At 41.7% G+C, this 15,782-nt stretch overlaps 1 protein-coding gene across 4 annotated transcripts in view; it reads right to left on the bottom strand.

Moving 5' to 3' along the window:
* LOC116841754 (protein CBFA2T1) overlaps positions 1-15,782 on the bottom strand; it is a 41,801-nt gene that overhangs the window by 5,278 nt on the left and 20,741 nt on the right. For all 4 annotated transcript variants that reach the window (XM_032810086.1, XM_032810090.1, XM_032810087.1 and 1 more), the window contains exons 3-5: positions 9,721-10,154; positions 8,274-8,420; positions 1,699-1,964 (exon numbers count right to left, since the gene is read on the bottom strand). In XM_032810086.1, coding sequence (XP_032665977.1) covers positions 1,699-1,964; positions 8,274-8,420; positions 9,721-10,154 — 847 coding nt within the window. The remainder of the gene's footprint in view (positions 1-1,698; positions 1,965-8,273; positions 8,421-9,720; positions 10,155-15,782) is intronic.

The following is a 15,782-nucleotide window of genomic DNA, read 5'->3' as shown; positions in this document are numbered from 1 at the left end:
CAAATGTAGTAGGTACGCGTGTACGCGCAGGTGCGTGGCGTTCGTTACCGCGTGAATTATCGTTATGGACGAGCGAAGATTCCACGCGATCTTGCCGCGAGAGAAGCAATTTGCGCGATAATTTATACGCCCCCGTTGTGCTATTCCTCTCCTTTCCGTCGGCTATGCGCGAGGAGAAAGTTGTTATGTCTGCTTCTCCCCAATGATCAGTCCGCAAATACTAGAGAGAGTTACATTTACGATACCTTTAAATTCTATACTTTCCAATAAATGAATGGTTCAACTATACTACAAAAAATATCCTAATATAAAAACTAAAACATATAAGAATATTTTATCGTATCTCTCAGAGACAGCACAAACTTTTAAAGCTTTATAGACTGCGGCCATATTGGATTGTGACGTTAGAAGCGAGAAATGACACGATGATTATTCTTGCGTGACATTTCCAAATAAAAAGATATTTGTGTGAAAAAACAAATCACTTGAGTATACTTCTAAAATGTTTAAAAAATGAACTACCCTATTCCTTTGCTGTTCAATAAATTGTGATAAAATGGACGTGGGAAAAGGTAGATCGGACATGAAGATTGTGTATATCATGTTAATTTGAGGGCTGTTTATTGACAAATGCAAATATCTTTTTATTTGAAAGTCGCATATAAGAATTTGGGACATGCCTTTTTTGCTTCTGACGTCAACAATTCAGAGAAAATACGTCCAAAAGAAACAGGACGTTTTTAAGAGATTTTTTAAAAGTGCGGGTCCTTTACTATACAGCACAAGATCTCCTGGGGACGTAGAAACGTCCCCAGGACGTTCTCAGGACGTACTCTGGACGTCTCGTGGACATCTGTGCTGTTAGAATTGTCTGAGATGTTACATGTTAATCACACAAGTAATGGGTTTCAGCAATAATACGAAAGAAAGCAAATTTTTACAGATTTCTAAATGTAAATCCTCGCTCAAAGCATTTATTTATTCGGCAAATTTTTTGAACTTTGGTCTAAAATAGTGTAAAAAATTTGTCAGACTGGTCCGTTGACTTTTGGTACTTCGATATTATTAAATTCTAACGAACAGCACATGTATGCAAAAGTACATGAAATGCAAAAATAACTTGGCAGTTGTAGTTTCCGTGACCGTTCGCGGGATTTTCGTGTACGTGAAGATTGCGCTTGCCCTCGGAAAAGTGGACGTTCTATTATTTAAGTCGATCGTTTCATCGCGAGACTACCACGAGGAATACGGTGATCTTGCGACGGATCGATAACAACGTCTTTCCCCTCGCCCGGTGTTTTTCAACGGTTTTTTATCCACGCCCCGCTCTGCTGAGTATTGTTAACCGCAATTCACCCCTATCCCTCATAGGTCACTGATGGCATGTTTGCTAAATTTTACAGACTCTCGCTCTGCAGGCCACGCTAACTTAAATAATTTCAAAGAAACTGTATCAAAAAGGTCAATCAATGTGTTACACGTATCGATCTATCACAAAAATTGACTACATCACCCAGACGCTGGTAGCAAACATGTTAATTAAAAAAGTAATCGATAAAACTTAAAAAATATTACTCAAAATTACACTGCGATTCCCTATAATTCGGTCGCGCATTCCCGTCCTCACAAGCTCATGACTCATGTTGAGAACCATTGCCCTTAGGTCTATCGAGTTCGAAGCGGTACGTGTTCACTCACGGGGTGTCGGAGGCACGGCGTTTCGGTGCATGAGCGGTGCCAGGATAATGGTGCAACGCGCCCGCGGCGTTGCTGGCCGAGTGTTGGATAGCGCCGACGCCGGGATTAGAATTCGAGCGCATGGTGTAATGAGTGGAGCACTGATTACCGCCGCCGATTCCGTTCGCCCCGTGCTCCCCAAAGACCTCGACGGACTCGCCGGACGGAGCCAACCCCACGGCCTCCAAAACGGCAGACTCGTTGGACCGGAGGAACTGCACGCAGCTCTGCGAACGTAAGTGTCGTAGTTTCATTAACTCTCTTACGTTGTCAATATCGTAAATCGCAAGTATGTGTCGTTCGTGCCTTTGACGTACACACGTATAGTGTTTGAGCTATTCAATTAACTTTCTGATCTCATTGAAACTCCATAAAACGTAACCCAAGCTATTGTATCTAAAAAAATATAACCTCATCCTTGGCGAAATTCTTTTATATATAAAAGCTATAGCTATAGGTATATCATATGATATATATAGCAATAGCTATAGCTATAAGAAGATTCTTCTAAAACTAAAAGAAAAATACTCTGTGCACTCTTTCAACGAATGTTTTCGCTTAGAATATGAAATTATAAGGGAAAAGAACATCTTGCAACTTTGGCTTTGAACTTGAGTTCCTTTTTTTAAGTATTAAGATATTTTACTGTTAATTTTAGAATCTCCTCTTAGATCATATATAAAAGAATTCTGCTAAGGACAACATTATATTTTTTTAGCTACATAACGTTTAAAACTGAAACTTAATGCATTAGTAGACTAAAGAGTATGTGGTTGAAGATGAAATTTAATATACCAGAACTCTAAATGTATGCTAAGTGTCCTTTACCGAATCAGGTCGTGGCGAGCCGGAGACTGATTGGCTCGCCCGATCACATTGGTTTCGACTTTTAATATTCGTTTCACTGCTTTCTTTATCGCCGTTCCCACCCACCCTGTCGAAGTTCTCGTCGAGCCCCTTATTCCACCGTGCCCGCACTCTTACTCCCAATGCCGAAGTCGGCATGGCAAGGTGGGATTTATCGCTTCTAATTCAATATCGGTACCTTCCAAACCCCCGACCCACCTCGTTCTACTTTTCGTTCCCTTCCTTTCGAGCTCTTTCGCTTTCACGACTCACAATTAACAATCATCGATCGGCAAAGCAGGTACACGCGATGACCGTTCCCCCGCGGTGTGCACATGTGCGAAAATATTCGTGAACAATAATTTGTATGTCCTAAACGTTTCTGCTTGAGAGTTAACAAAAATCTTGAGAACGATTTATCCGAATAGATAAAACAGTTAAATGAGACTATTTGTTTTAATTATATACATGAAGAAAAAAGAATTGGTTGTATCAACGTGAAGTTTAGTTCCAATGAACGAATCATCGCGTTCTAGTTGAAGAGTTTCTGGTCTTTATAACTCAAATTTGGTTCTAAAAACCAGAAATTTCTCGATTGAAACTGTTGATTCGTTCATTACAACCAAACATTATGTCTACACAATCAAACTTGTTTCTCCGTGTAATGAATATTCCCATTTTACTAATGTGGACCAATGTGGACAAATCTCAATACTCTTATTATGACACATTAGCCGTTCAAAAGAGTATCGGTCGCGGGAAATCTGTAGAAATTCTTATCCAACAGGCACGCGAGTTCTTAAATATTTCAAACATCTCCAAAGGATAAATCTCGCAAGAAACCTCGAGGATTTACATGTATATGACGCCGCGCTTCGCGCCGAAGGAGGCCGCGATGGGAAAAGCGGAAAACCAAGCCGTCGCTGTGCCTGCGACTTTCGATCCTTGCGCGCGCGCGCCTTCATCGCGCCGGCAGAAATGTAAATGCTCGCTATTAATTTGCAATTCGTTACCTCACCGGGCGCTCTGTCGCCCGGCGCGCCTCACTCTTTCCGTTTCGCTCGCCTTCGAGACGGGCAACAGCTGCGGGCAGTAGCGTAACCGGAAGGCTCCTATTAATCCCCCGACTTGAATTTCGCGGCGTCGTGGAAATTAAAGGTACGGTGTATCGATTGACCGAAAACGACGAGAGTTCCCTCGGAGCGGAGCTCGCGTTGCATCGCGATTTGCGAATATGAAATTGTTTGATCTCGCGCGATTCGGACGCTCCGCGAAGAGATCGGTCCAAGTTAACAAGATATACACATCACTGCGTAAATCAAATAACCGCTGTTTGCAATCTTGCAAAAGCGATTTTATAACTTTATCATCGTACGACTTCATCGTTCCGTTTTATTCAGAATTGCTTCATCATTCTTATGGCTACGCCACTGGTTAAAGAGGGTTCCTTTGCATCCCAGAAAATGTTCCAGGCTCCCCTCTTTCCGCAACTCATCACTCTATGCGAAACCGCATATTTGACATGTGTATGTAAGAGTTCCAGAAATCTTTCATCCCGACCCAGAAATACTCTTAATTTTTTTTTTCTTTTTTTTTTTAATACGCCATAGATTCGTGTATATCCGACGGAAATGCATAAAGAAGCGCTAATGTATTTTTCTCCAACGTTAATTCTCCGTAAATTCACATGAGCATTACCGTATACGATACAAAATACAGTGTAGGTTGTCCTTCTTTTTTCGACAGATAAATAATTACGTGTGCCGGATTCGAACCAACCAATGCGTGCATGGACGAGCCAAAGCGTACCGGATTAAATCGTACATCCGCGGATTTAGTGCGGATACAGGGAAATTGTATGCCAGGGATAATTTTAAAGACGAGATTATATACATTACAGGCGAATAGTTCCAAGCTCCGGTATAATTCCCTGAAATGCAACGCTGTTTAATCGGCCCTTCCCGCGAATTCTTTCCGCTAAATTATTTCGTATGAAAAAGCGTAGAGTTTTTTATATGGATACGTTTCCACGTAAATCTTGCGCATTCGTTCACTCGTTCGGACGAAAACGTTTGACAGACGGAAAATTAACAGAGATCTCTATTTTTCTACTCCGTGTGCAATCGATAATAATTAAATGCAATTTTCGGACGCGATATATACGTCATCGTGTATCTTATCGTGCACTCTCGCTACGAGGGAGACTGAGGAAGGGCAAAAATCATGACGCTTTTTCCCGCCGTTCTAGCCGCCCGTCTCGCTCTCTCGCTACGTTTCCGAGTCGTTCATCCATCTTGGAACAGACTGGCATACTCCCACCGACGATCAGAAAGTAGCCTGGGAAATTAAAACAGCCCGCCAGCCGGTCAGCCTTGCCTCTGTTGATTTTACCGGGTTCTCCCGCGTTTCCGCGTCGCGCGTTCTCGTTGTACAGAATGTCTCTGTCTCGGCATCATTCATGCAGATTCTACGAGGCATTCAAAATCGATTTCTCCCCTAGCAGACGATCCGACAAAATGCCATTTGTAGTGATATTCGCACAACTCGACGTTCCGAATATTTTAACGTCATAAGACTACAAATCGAGGACGAGGAAATTAAAGAACAAACACTACTTTCATAATGCTCGATTTTGTATCAATTAATATTCTGCACAATGCATGAACGCATTATAATGGTCGTCTCGCGAACCGAGTTAGTTAAAAATTACAAGATCATAAAGAAATAACGAAGCAAATGCACTGTCGCAGCCGTTGGTTTGGAAAATGAATTTTATAATCTGGGAAACTGGCATCTGACGTGCTGGTCGTTTAGAGCGCGGTTTAAAATTTAACTAATGAATAATTAACCAGTACTTCGGCGTACGAGATGTGAATAGAATGTAAATTCGAGCAGCATGCTCTGCACAATGATATTCAAGAATATTATATTATTTCCAACGTATATAATAAAACGAATAAGAAAATTAAAAATGATTATCGACATGCTAAATATGCAGGGTATCCGGACTTAAATGTCCGACTAGTCATGTGCATATAAAACTCGTTAAAACTGAATAGAGAAATCATTGCATTTTGTAAACTTACCACGTAAATTTTCGAGATATTAACGAAAGAAAATTGACCAATCGACATGCGCACGCGATGTGAACTTTATAGCAAACGTGTCTAAATAGACATGAGATTTCTCGAGATAGTCAACAGTGGACATCGAATGGCAGCGAGAAACGTTGCTCGCATCGTTATTCCGCCTCTCGCTGCTATCCGAGACATTTAATAACCTCGAGTCATGCGGGCTCGAGCTGCCAAAGCTCATCGCATCGCATCACGCGTCTTGATTGACCAAATTCCTTCCGTTAGTACCTCGAAAATTTATGCGTTACAAAATGGTAATGATTTCTCTAGCGATTTAACGAGTCCTGCATGTACATACGGTGTCATGGATGCCCGAATATTTACTAGATCGAGGATACGATTTTCAACCTTATACCAACGATGTTTGAAATTAAAAATCGTATAAATAATTCTAGTTAGAATAGTAGAATTATGATGGTTTTAATCATAATGGTTTCAATCTTATTCGTATACGCATAAGGTCGAAAATCACATCCTAACTCTCGAGTTAGGAAATATATACACGACCGGTCGGACACTCTACTGCCCACTGTGACTCTGAAGTCACAATTCAGTTTCATCATTATTTATATATATGTTGTTCCTATCTTAACCGATGTGACGTGAAAGTTATATAGCTGTCATATGTCATATAGCTGCCTTTTTTTAATATGTTGGCAACGATAGTAACTGTCCAACGTGAAAGTGACAAGCCTATTTTGGAAAAATAAAAAATTAGAAAAGTAAAATTGCACCTTATATGTATTGAGTACTTTAGTTTTAAACATTCTATATATATGAAAAAATTTTTAATTAATGTGAGCAGTAGAGGATTAAGTCCAGACCTCTTGTGTTACAAGAATTTACTGAAGCTTAACTTCCTTCATTGATGTCCCGTTAAAAAATGTAATTCTTATATTTAAGTCATATATTCTTGATAAACCACGCATTGAATGAATCGTTTCCTAAATTTCTAAAGAAGAAAGGAACTAAAACTTCTCTTTCCTTTCTCTTTCTCTCTCTCTCTCTCTCTCTCTCTCTCTCTCTCTCTCTGTGTCTCTCTTCCTTCCTCCCTCTTTATCTCTTATGCAGGAGTGAGATAAAATTGCGTTCCCTTGCGTGACCTCACGGTGACTTGACCATTATCTTGAATCGACATACTCCGTGGTTTGTATCGCTACTAGTTCTGCCCACAGTATCGTCAGAAAGCCAAACGCGCGAAAGGATTTCGGCGGTGCGGTCGCACTCGGCCGCGCGCAGTAGTGCATACAAATTTATGTGCCGGCGCGCGAATCGAGAGAAAGAGAGAGAGAGAGAGAGAGAGAGAGAGAGAGAGAGAGAAAGAGAGAGACATCAGGCACGTGCGGCATCTTCGGAAGGGCGCAGACCGGTTCCTGCATAACAAACGCCAAACTGTGATCTTCCCTGCTCGGGATGCCGCGCGTTCCGCGGCCGTACTTGGAACGAGGATCGGCCACGTGGGACATCGATCTGCTATTTAGTGTGCATAAGATTGCGCACGCGACTCATTTTCCTCTTCCATCGCGATATTCGTTCGAGTGCGTAATAAAATAATAAAAAAAAATGAGCGCATTGCATATCATTAATGGGGACATGTGATTGCGAAGAGTGCAATAACCGTGCTAATCGTACCGACAATTGGCGAGGTGTGTCTCGTTTACACGACAGATGTGCAATTAGTAGCGCAAATAAGGGTCCTTTAATAAACCAGATTACATAAGGAAGATATTTCAAGAAGAATTTAAATAATAACATATATAAGAACACATAAGAAAGATATTTCAAGAAGAATTTAAATAATAACAGACATTTTAAGAAAATGACACGTATTTAAAATATTTGATTATGCGCCGTAGATTCTTAAGCCGTTGAGACCATATTTATTTCCGTATTAATATGCATAGCTTCCCGAATTATGTAGTATTTTTTGGAAGATATAAAAATGTCGCAGCTCTTGATGCGACTCTCAATAAACGACGAAATACTCCAACGAAGAAATATTTTTGAAAGCTATCTCTATTTTCTTCTGCTCGCAAAAGGTCACAACGAAGCGACTCGTTGTTTTCGTATTTGGACATAGGTACGCGCAATGAAACAAACCAGTTATGCTGTCTCAATGGGTTAAGAGAAATATCTGTGAATTTAAACTGTTTGGTGATATTTGTAAAAAAAATAATATTAACATGTCCTCTCGCGTGCTTTCTAGTATTTCAAGTTTAGCAATGAAAAAAATAACATTTTTCGACCGCGACAAAGATCCTGGTGTTCAGAGACGGGTAACAATTTTTGCAGTGCATGTGGAACGCGCGTCTTCATGCATCGTTACGCGCCGCGCCACGTTGCACACGGGGCGCAGTGATTTATGACCACCGTGGTGCTTCCAATAAAGCATCGGGCTGCTTATGGATCAGCCGTCACCGTCATTCTCATTGCAGACTCGTGACGTTTCATGAAATCTGGGGAAACTCGTACGGCTATTTCTTTATCTTGCTACTCGCGATTATTGGGAGCACATAGCGGTGACCAGTCAATCCGAGGAATCAATCGATTTTTTACCTGGTTGCTCGTTCTGGCCGCGTTGCTCAAGTCCCTCTGCAGGGAGGGTAAGGTGTGCTTGAGATACGGCAAGACGAATCCTCGGAGCGGAAAGTTGGTCGCTTCCTGCAGCGCCGAGTGGAATTCCTCCGCGGTCATGCTGCCGCTCTGCAATTAATATACAATATACGCGGCGTGCGCATTTAGCCACCGTAATTCAATCTTCGACAAAAAGATCGAATCCCGGCCGGTGTGACGGACGCCGCGTTTCTCGTCCGTGCGGAACGAGTGCGCGCCGCTTTGGTCGCGGATTTGGTTTTGCGTTTGTCACGTGCCGCGATCGTTTTACAGTTAAGCACGGTCACCAGATGTCACGTTTCCGGGACGTATGCACGCTCGGTACACAACGACGACATTATGCATTATGTACGTACTTTGAATATTTACGAGCTGTTTAACGACACGCTACGACCGGCATCGATTAACTATGCTTTTTTTCATCCGAGTCGCGCGTGCACGCATGCACGCCGCGTGTTATCCGTCGCCTGTTAGTTACAACTGGACCCACTGAGTTTTGATGGCCACACTATTGTCCAAAAATTACCAGTAAAGTGCTATTCAAATGTGCTCTTTCGTAATTGGGTGATTAACAGCTTCGAATTCGCTAGCAATATATCAACGAATTTTTCCATGATATCAAACAGACGTGTGTTCTCCTTAGAATCGAATTACCCAAAGAAAAAGACTAATTTGATACTTCATAGAGTGAAGTTTGCACACGTGCACGCACACAGAATGTGTTTTACTCTACGGATGCATCCCACGCATTGCAAAAATACGCTAATGCGTACTGCGTGTTCCGCGATTTTAGCACGCGACGGAAAGCTCCGTCAGCTGGTACACGTATGTTACTTATCGTTGGTACTGAAAGAGTTTCTAAGTCCAAAAGGTCTTGCATGCATAAGAGGTACTCGGCAAAATAGCCGATGGAACGCGCGATCGTCTGACAGAGAGTGCCAGCATGAACTAACGGTTCATATCGCGTAAATCGCAGTGAATGTCACGTTGAAATTTATCGGAATGTCAATAGGGGATTAAATGAATTTCTGAAGAAAGTTCTTCTTCTATCTCGCGTTTCTACCGTTATTATTGCCACGCACTGACATATCATACATTATTAACGATTGAATAGTACCATACGTCTATAAATAATATCAAACTTTTCTTCTTTGAAAGCAATTAAGATAAAAATACCTGGACACTTTAAATACGCATATTTAAAGACCAAACTGTAAGAATGTCCAGAATTAGGTATGTGCCCAGATATTGATACTTTTATCTTAATATTTTTGATAGAAATTAACAGTTTTTTTCTAACCATGTCTGTGTACGTCTAACACAGCCAAAAATTTACAACCTAAAGACGACTGAAAACGCGATGACACCTCGTGAAATATCGTTCACCTACCAGAAGCGCAAGCACCAGCGTGCGCACTGTGTCGCCCGTGTCCGTTGAGATGTCGGTGGCGAATTGCACCAAGGTGCCCAGCAACCTCTTGAGCTTGCCATGGCCCGCGAAGATGCTGCTGACGCATCTGGACGTGCCGTTCGCCAACGCGACTCCATCGCTCTGCTCGTCCGTCCTGCACGCGTTGGGCCCAACATTAGCACCAGATCCCTCTTCAAGCTCTGGCTTGAGCGACTGCGAGGGCAAGGGGCTGTCGTTGTCGGAGGACCTCGAGCAACCGGACGCACCTTTGTATTCCGCCCGAGAACCGTTTGCTTGCTTCTGCTGACCGGTCAAAGGCGCCGGACCAATCCTTTGATGCTGCTGAGAGGTGGGCGAGTGCGCCTCAGGCTGGACCACTTCCTCTCGTGACTTCTCCCGCGGCGCGGACAATGCTATAATGAAAATCGGTCAATGTGTTTAGGTTCCGCGTCTGTTGGTATCAGTCAATGACATCAGAACTCAAAAATACGATTTTAATTCTCAATTTGTGAAATGAATTTCATGTATTCGAAGATAAGACTCGCGTGTAGAGTAAGTAACCAATCGGTCAAATTGGTATAACAAAGTTGGATAAGTGTCGCTATCTAAGATTTTAATCAGAGAATTCCTACACGGTACAGCATGGTTAGCCCACATATAAATCCGATTGTGCCAACCAGATTCAATAGTAAAATACGGAACAATTAATTACGTGGTCGCTGTAATCACAGAGCAATTGTTGAACGTTGCAACTCAACTGTAACGATATCTGGTTGCTCCAACCAGAGTGTATCCATGGTAAATATTACCCCAAGAGATTTCTGTTTGCCACAATCATTAGATCACTACAACTACATTGAATATAGTTGATAGACCAAAGTAACTGAGTTATAAGTAACTGAGTTAACCATATATATTACTATCACACAAGAATAACTAGGATGAAACGACTATGCTACTCGCAATTAAATATTTCTGATTATATGCATCAAATCTTTTTTTCCGTGTACACTGAGAAAAAAATGTTTGATATTTGTAACTATAATCATATAGAGAAATAATTATTATAAATTGTATATAAATTGTGTAAAATTTCTTAAATTCCATTATAATGTTAATGACGATAATCTTACATGCATATTACTACTATTATTTTATTACAAGAAATATGATTAGGGCTAAAAATAACTATAATTTTAGTCAAATTAACTAATTTTTCTCTCAGTGTACGGTCCCATTCGAAGATCCCGGCGAAAGTAAAATTTACACCATTTCGCCGACATGAAAATTGTTATTTGATAATATGCCCGTTGAGACCAAAGCAGAAGAGCTTTTTCATTGCGCGGATTAAGCACTCCGCGGCTCTAACGGGCCATCCAATAAAGCCGCGAGAGCACGAGGTTCTCAAGAGGCGGGCATTATTTACACTTGAAACCGAAAGAGACCCATTCAGCTCGAGGAAGAGAACGAACGGCCGTGCCGCAAACGTCCTTTATGTCGTACATCCGGGACCGTCAACCATGAAGGCACGTGGAGCGGGCGGCCGGATTCGTCCGTATACTCTTCCGCGCGAGCCGACGTGTATACACGCACCTTGCGTGTGCACGCCTACGTACACAGGCAGGCCGCGCGTGGATGCAACGGATAACATGCAATTACGGGCCGTGTCATCCACCTTGTCTTGTTCCCATCCTATACGCGCGGCGCGTTATCTCCCGTGGAACGCCTGCGGCATGCGTGGCGAAAACGGCGAGAGCATGTTGAGTATGCCGATAACGAAATGTTACAGACCCTACCCCCGTCGCGTTTTGTGTAATGTTGATCAGCAGCAGCGAGTGGTCCGGCCAGATCGTCTCGTCGGCGAGCTTCTTCAGCACGTCGAGCTATCTCGTTGCTTTTGATCTATCGCCGGATCGTCGCGAAATTATTAGCAATTTCGTGTCAACACTTGGCTATGCTCAAGCAAAAAATTTCACTCTCACGATGGGAGAAAGAACTCTAATCGTTGCTTTAATCCTTCGAATTAAGATAAATATCTCAGTAATTGAACATGCCTTAATGCTGTGTAATTGAGACGTTAATAGCATCTCTGTATTTAATAATTGTAAACAAATCTTTTAAATTTTGTTAAAAGATATTTCTTTATGCGAATTTGTAATATTATTTAATGGGCTTCTCTAATAATTGAGCTTGTATTCGTTAATTAAAATATAATTCATTTTTCAGTTCAATTATTGGCACAATCGATTCAATTTTGGTAATAAATCATTAATCATTAATCATTAATCATAAATCATAAATCATTAATCATTTCTTGATAAAAATATAAAACTAATCGTGCTTTCTTATTAGTTCAATCGTTGAGATATTTACTTAATGCCCGTTTGTTAACTACGCTGGATTTTGCTACGCTGGATTAGATTAAGCATATTAAGCGTATTCCTATTATTTTAATTTTGTTTTAAATGAACATATGATAAAGGCATACGTAAAAATGGAACGTTAAAAAATATAAAATTAAAAAATGTCACGAGCAATAATTGCAGTAGTATCGCGTTTTACGTATGAAAATTACTCGATTTGAATTAAGTGTTAATGAGTGAAGTGTTAAGTGTAATGTCTAAAGAATTCGTGTCACGCAATTCGTAGGACTCTGTTAAATCCGCCGAGTTAAATATAATGCGAGTTCACGAGCAGCGCAGAGACTCGTATTTTGGCCGCCTTCTTTTTTAGAGTATCACTTAATGATGTAATCGCCTCGCTGAAATCGCAGTCATATCCGCGAAGTACCACCACTATAATTCGCACGTCGAGGAATTTCTGGTTTTACTGCCGCTACACCTGTACACGGCGCGCGTGGTCCGCTCATAATTGAGGAGCAGCCGCAGATATCCCATAAACGTGGCTTAAAACGCAATGTAAGACAGTGTAAAAGCTAACGTGAGGCGCACCATTGATGAATTGATCACTCTATCGACTATCGTCAGATTTAAAATGTTTCGCACGAGTCTTTTTCGTCGATCAAACGACTCTCATGCTCGATCATTATCTCACCCGAACATTGTGTTCCCAACCGTCATTAAGATAATTATCCTCACCTCCTCCCCTGAGATTAAGCAACATGCAACGAGATGCGAGGAATAATTGATGCAAAACTCACACTTAACTTCGCGCTTGTAACACACGAGGAGACTGTCAAACGAGACAGTCAGTCTATCGACGAAGCAAGCGCGGATGATCCCATTAAGCTAATGGAACTGATCGCTTAGCAGTGCCGTGGGCGTATTTTTGCGTGAGTGCGTAAATACATGGCGCATAGGTGTGTCGAAGAAAAGAGAAAGGCAGACAGAGAGAGAGAGAGAGAGAGAGAGAGAGAGAGAGAGAGAGAGAGAGAAAGAGAGGGAGAGAAAGAGAGGGAGACAAGCCGCACCGTGCAAGTAAGAGGCAGAGGCAACGACGGAGGAGGAGGTCGACGCTACCGTGTCACTACCACCTGACGCCGGTAGCCAGTAGGTAATTACCTGTACCTGAACTCCCGACAAACTAAACTACCTCACGGCTTATGCGATATGACGGGGAACTGAGTACACACAAGCGCCTTCCACCGCGCGCGCTTGCATAAAGGCGAGGTTACGTAGGGCGCCGTCGTGATATCCCACGGAAAAATCTCCTCGATGGTCTCGGTAACTGCCGCCGCAAGCTGTCGGGTCGGGAGATTGCGAATAGCGATTGCGAAAATGGCGTTTGCACGCTTCCGCGGGAACGACCGAGACCGGGGCGAGTCAAAAAATGGAAATGTCGGAAGGTCTCGGGAAGGGGTGGTCGTCATTCTGATACAGACCGCAATCGCGACGCCTTTGAGCCGCGCGAATTTTCTTTAAGCAGCGCTTTTCGATGTGTACACAGAATATTAGGCGCACACACGTGCGCAACGCACATTAACGCAAGGACTGACTATCTCTCTCGTCGGTTCTTTCATTAATATTCTGTCGCGAACGATTCTTTCCATGATCATCACCGGAGGCAAATTAATTGGCCGGTTGATGAACGCCATGTGCCCCAGGTGAAGCAGCGCTTAATTGCGAAATTTAGCTCTGTAACATTTATAACAATATTCGATTGTAATACGCAATAAATATATGATAACTTTTCGTTCTTCTTTCTCTCTCTTTCTCTCTCTCTTTCTCTCTCTCTCTCTCTCGCACTGATGTTTATTCGCCATCGATTTATTAATGTCAACGTCGTTTCCCCGTGTGACACGCGGAAGTCAAAGTAAAATACCAGCCGCGGAAATTAATTAATTGCGCCACCACGAGACATTTCCTTTTAATATGCGCTCGGCGAGCACGAGTTTTGCCGAATTTATCGGGGATAATTCGTCCGTCTCTCGATTCAAAGCGGTTAAGTATAGCCGAGCGAGCTGATAGGACGGCTGTGTCTCTCTAATGACGATGACTTTACGATACGAAATCGTGGCGATGCATCTCCTCGGTACAATGATGGCACACATGCGGGTGCAAGCATCCAGGATCCATTCATTTTCGAATCGTGATGTCTCAATGCGCCGGTGTGATTAAGTGGGCAACGATAAAACGAAGATTAATTATTCCCGGGACGAATGCGACTCGTCTCGTCGCCCGGTCATCTCTCTCTCGCACTCTATCTGTCTCTTTCCGGCCAGCCTCTTCTCGGCACGAGGATTTCGCGCGTGACGACACGACGAACGAGCGGGAAGCCGATTATATATTCCAAATAAAATTATAATTACAATTATGCACGGTATAATGACATGCAAATAATGCACGAACACCGTAATTATGTAAAATGGATTATAACGAAGTAATTAACGAACATGATTATTGTGGTACACGATGCCATTGCATTATTATTCTGTTATTGCTCCGACGAAATAATTAGAATATCAATTGTCCGATGTAGTGTCATTTATCGTCGTGGCAACCAACGAAATTTACGCAATGTCACGTAATGTAAAAAAGAACGTTTAAAGAGTGCTCGTAGGTATCGAAGATATGGAGCTGTGCGAAATCGTGCTCCGCTCTCAACACCGACTTCTGCACTCGGTTCGAGTAATCGTTACATCGCAATTAACACAAACATAACATATATAACACAGAATGTAACTGTAACAAATAGATAAAGTACGATCAGATGATTAAAGTCCGTATTAATAATCCTTGCTCGAAATTTGTCTTAGGTGAGATACTCAGATTTGAATTTAGAGTTAGATGTGAGCTGAATCACGATTACAAATATAACGTCACGCATATCATATATGATTCGGTTAAAAAACTCAGATCCAACTCTAAATTACAATCTGAATATCTCACATAAGAAAAGCTTCAAGTAACGACTACTAATATGGACTTTAAAGTTCTGCAACATCGTTCCTCTCGATGAATCTCGCAACGCATCCAAATAAGATATACATAAATGATTTTATGTAATTCTTAGGAAATTCATTTTCCTATTAGGTACGAAACGCGTCGTAAAGTTTACCGCGGAAAAGTGTTGCAACTTTTAATCATGTGACCGTTCTATTTCACACAACTCAAACGGTTGTGTAAAGCGATTCACCCACCGATTTTAAAGTCGGTTATTTTGATGTCATAGTTATTTGAATCGAATTAAAAAATCGAATTCAAAGACGAGTATGCACAGTCCTGCAAAAAACATTTTGTATTTGTGTTGAAATTGTTAAACATATTCGTATGCGAATTTAATACAATGTCGTTGTGTTATTTGACTTCTGTTGAGTTGATATTCACCATTTGTAAATGTTAAAATAACACAATAGTGTCCAAGTGTTATATGTGTTACGTTCCGACATATTATTTGTGCTATTTGTTTACAAACTTTTTGGCTCACATTAAATTAACACAAAAATTAGAGTGGACAGATTTGGACATATAAAACGTGTTAAATTTAACAGAAATTTTTTTTACTGTATAGTATCGAGGCAGTCAGGTGTACATTAAATATACTATACTTCGACACGGACCTTACGGTTATAGATGCGACCG

This window comes from Odontomachus brunneus, unplaced genomic scaffold (genome assembly GCF_010583005.1).
Source record: "Odontomachus brunneus isolate Ranch 3 - 2012 unplaced genomic scaffold, Obru_v1 Obru_scaffold_018, whole genome shotgun sequence".
Lineage (NCBI taxonomy): Eukaryota > Metazoa > Arthropoda > Insecta > Hymenoptera > Formicidae > Odontomachus > Odontomachus brunneus.
This window is presented reverse-complemented; position numbering and strand designations above follow the sequence as displayed.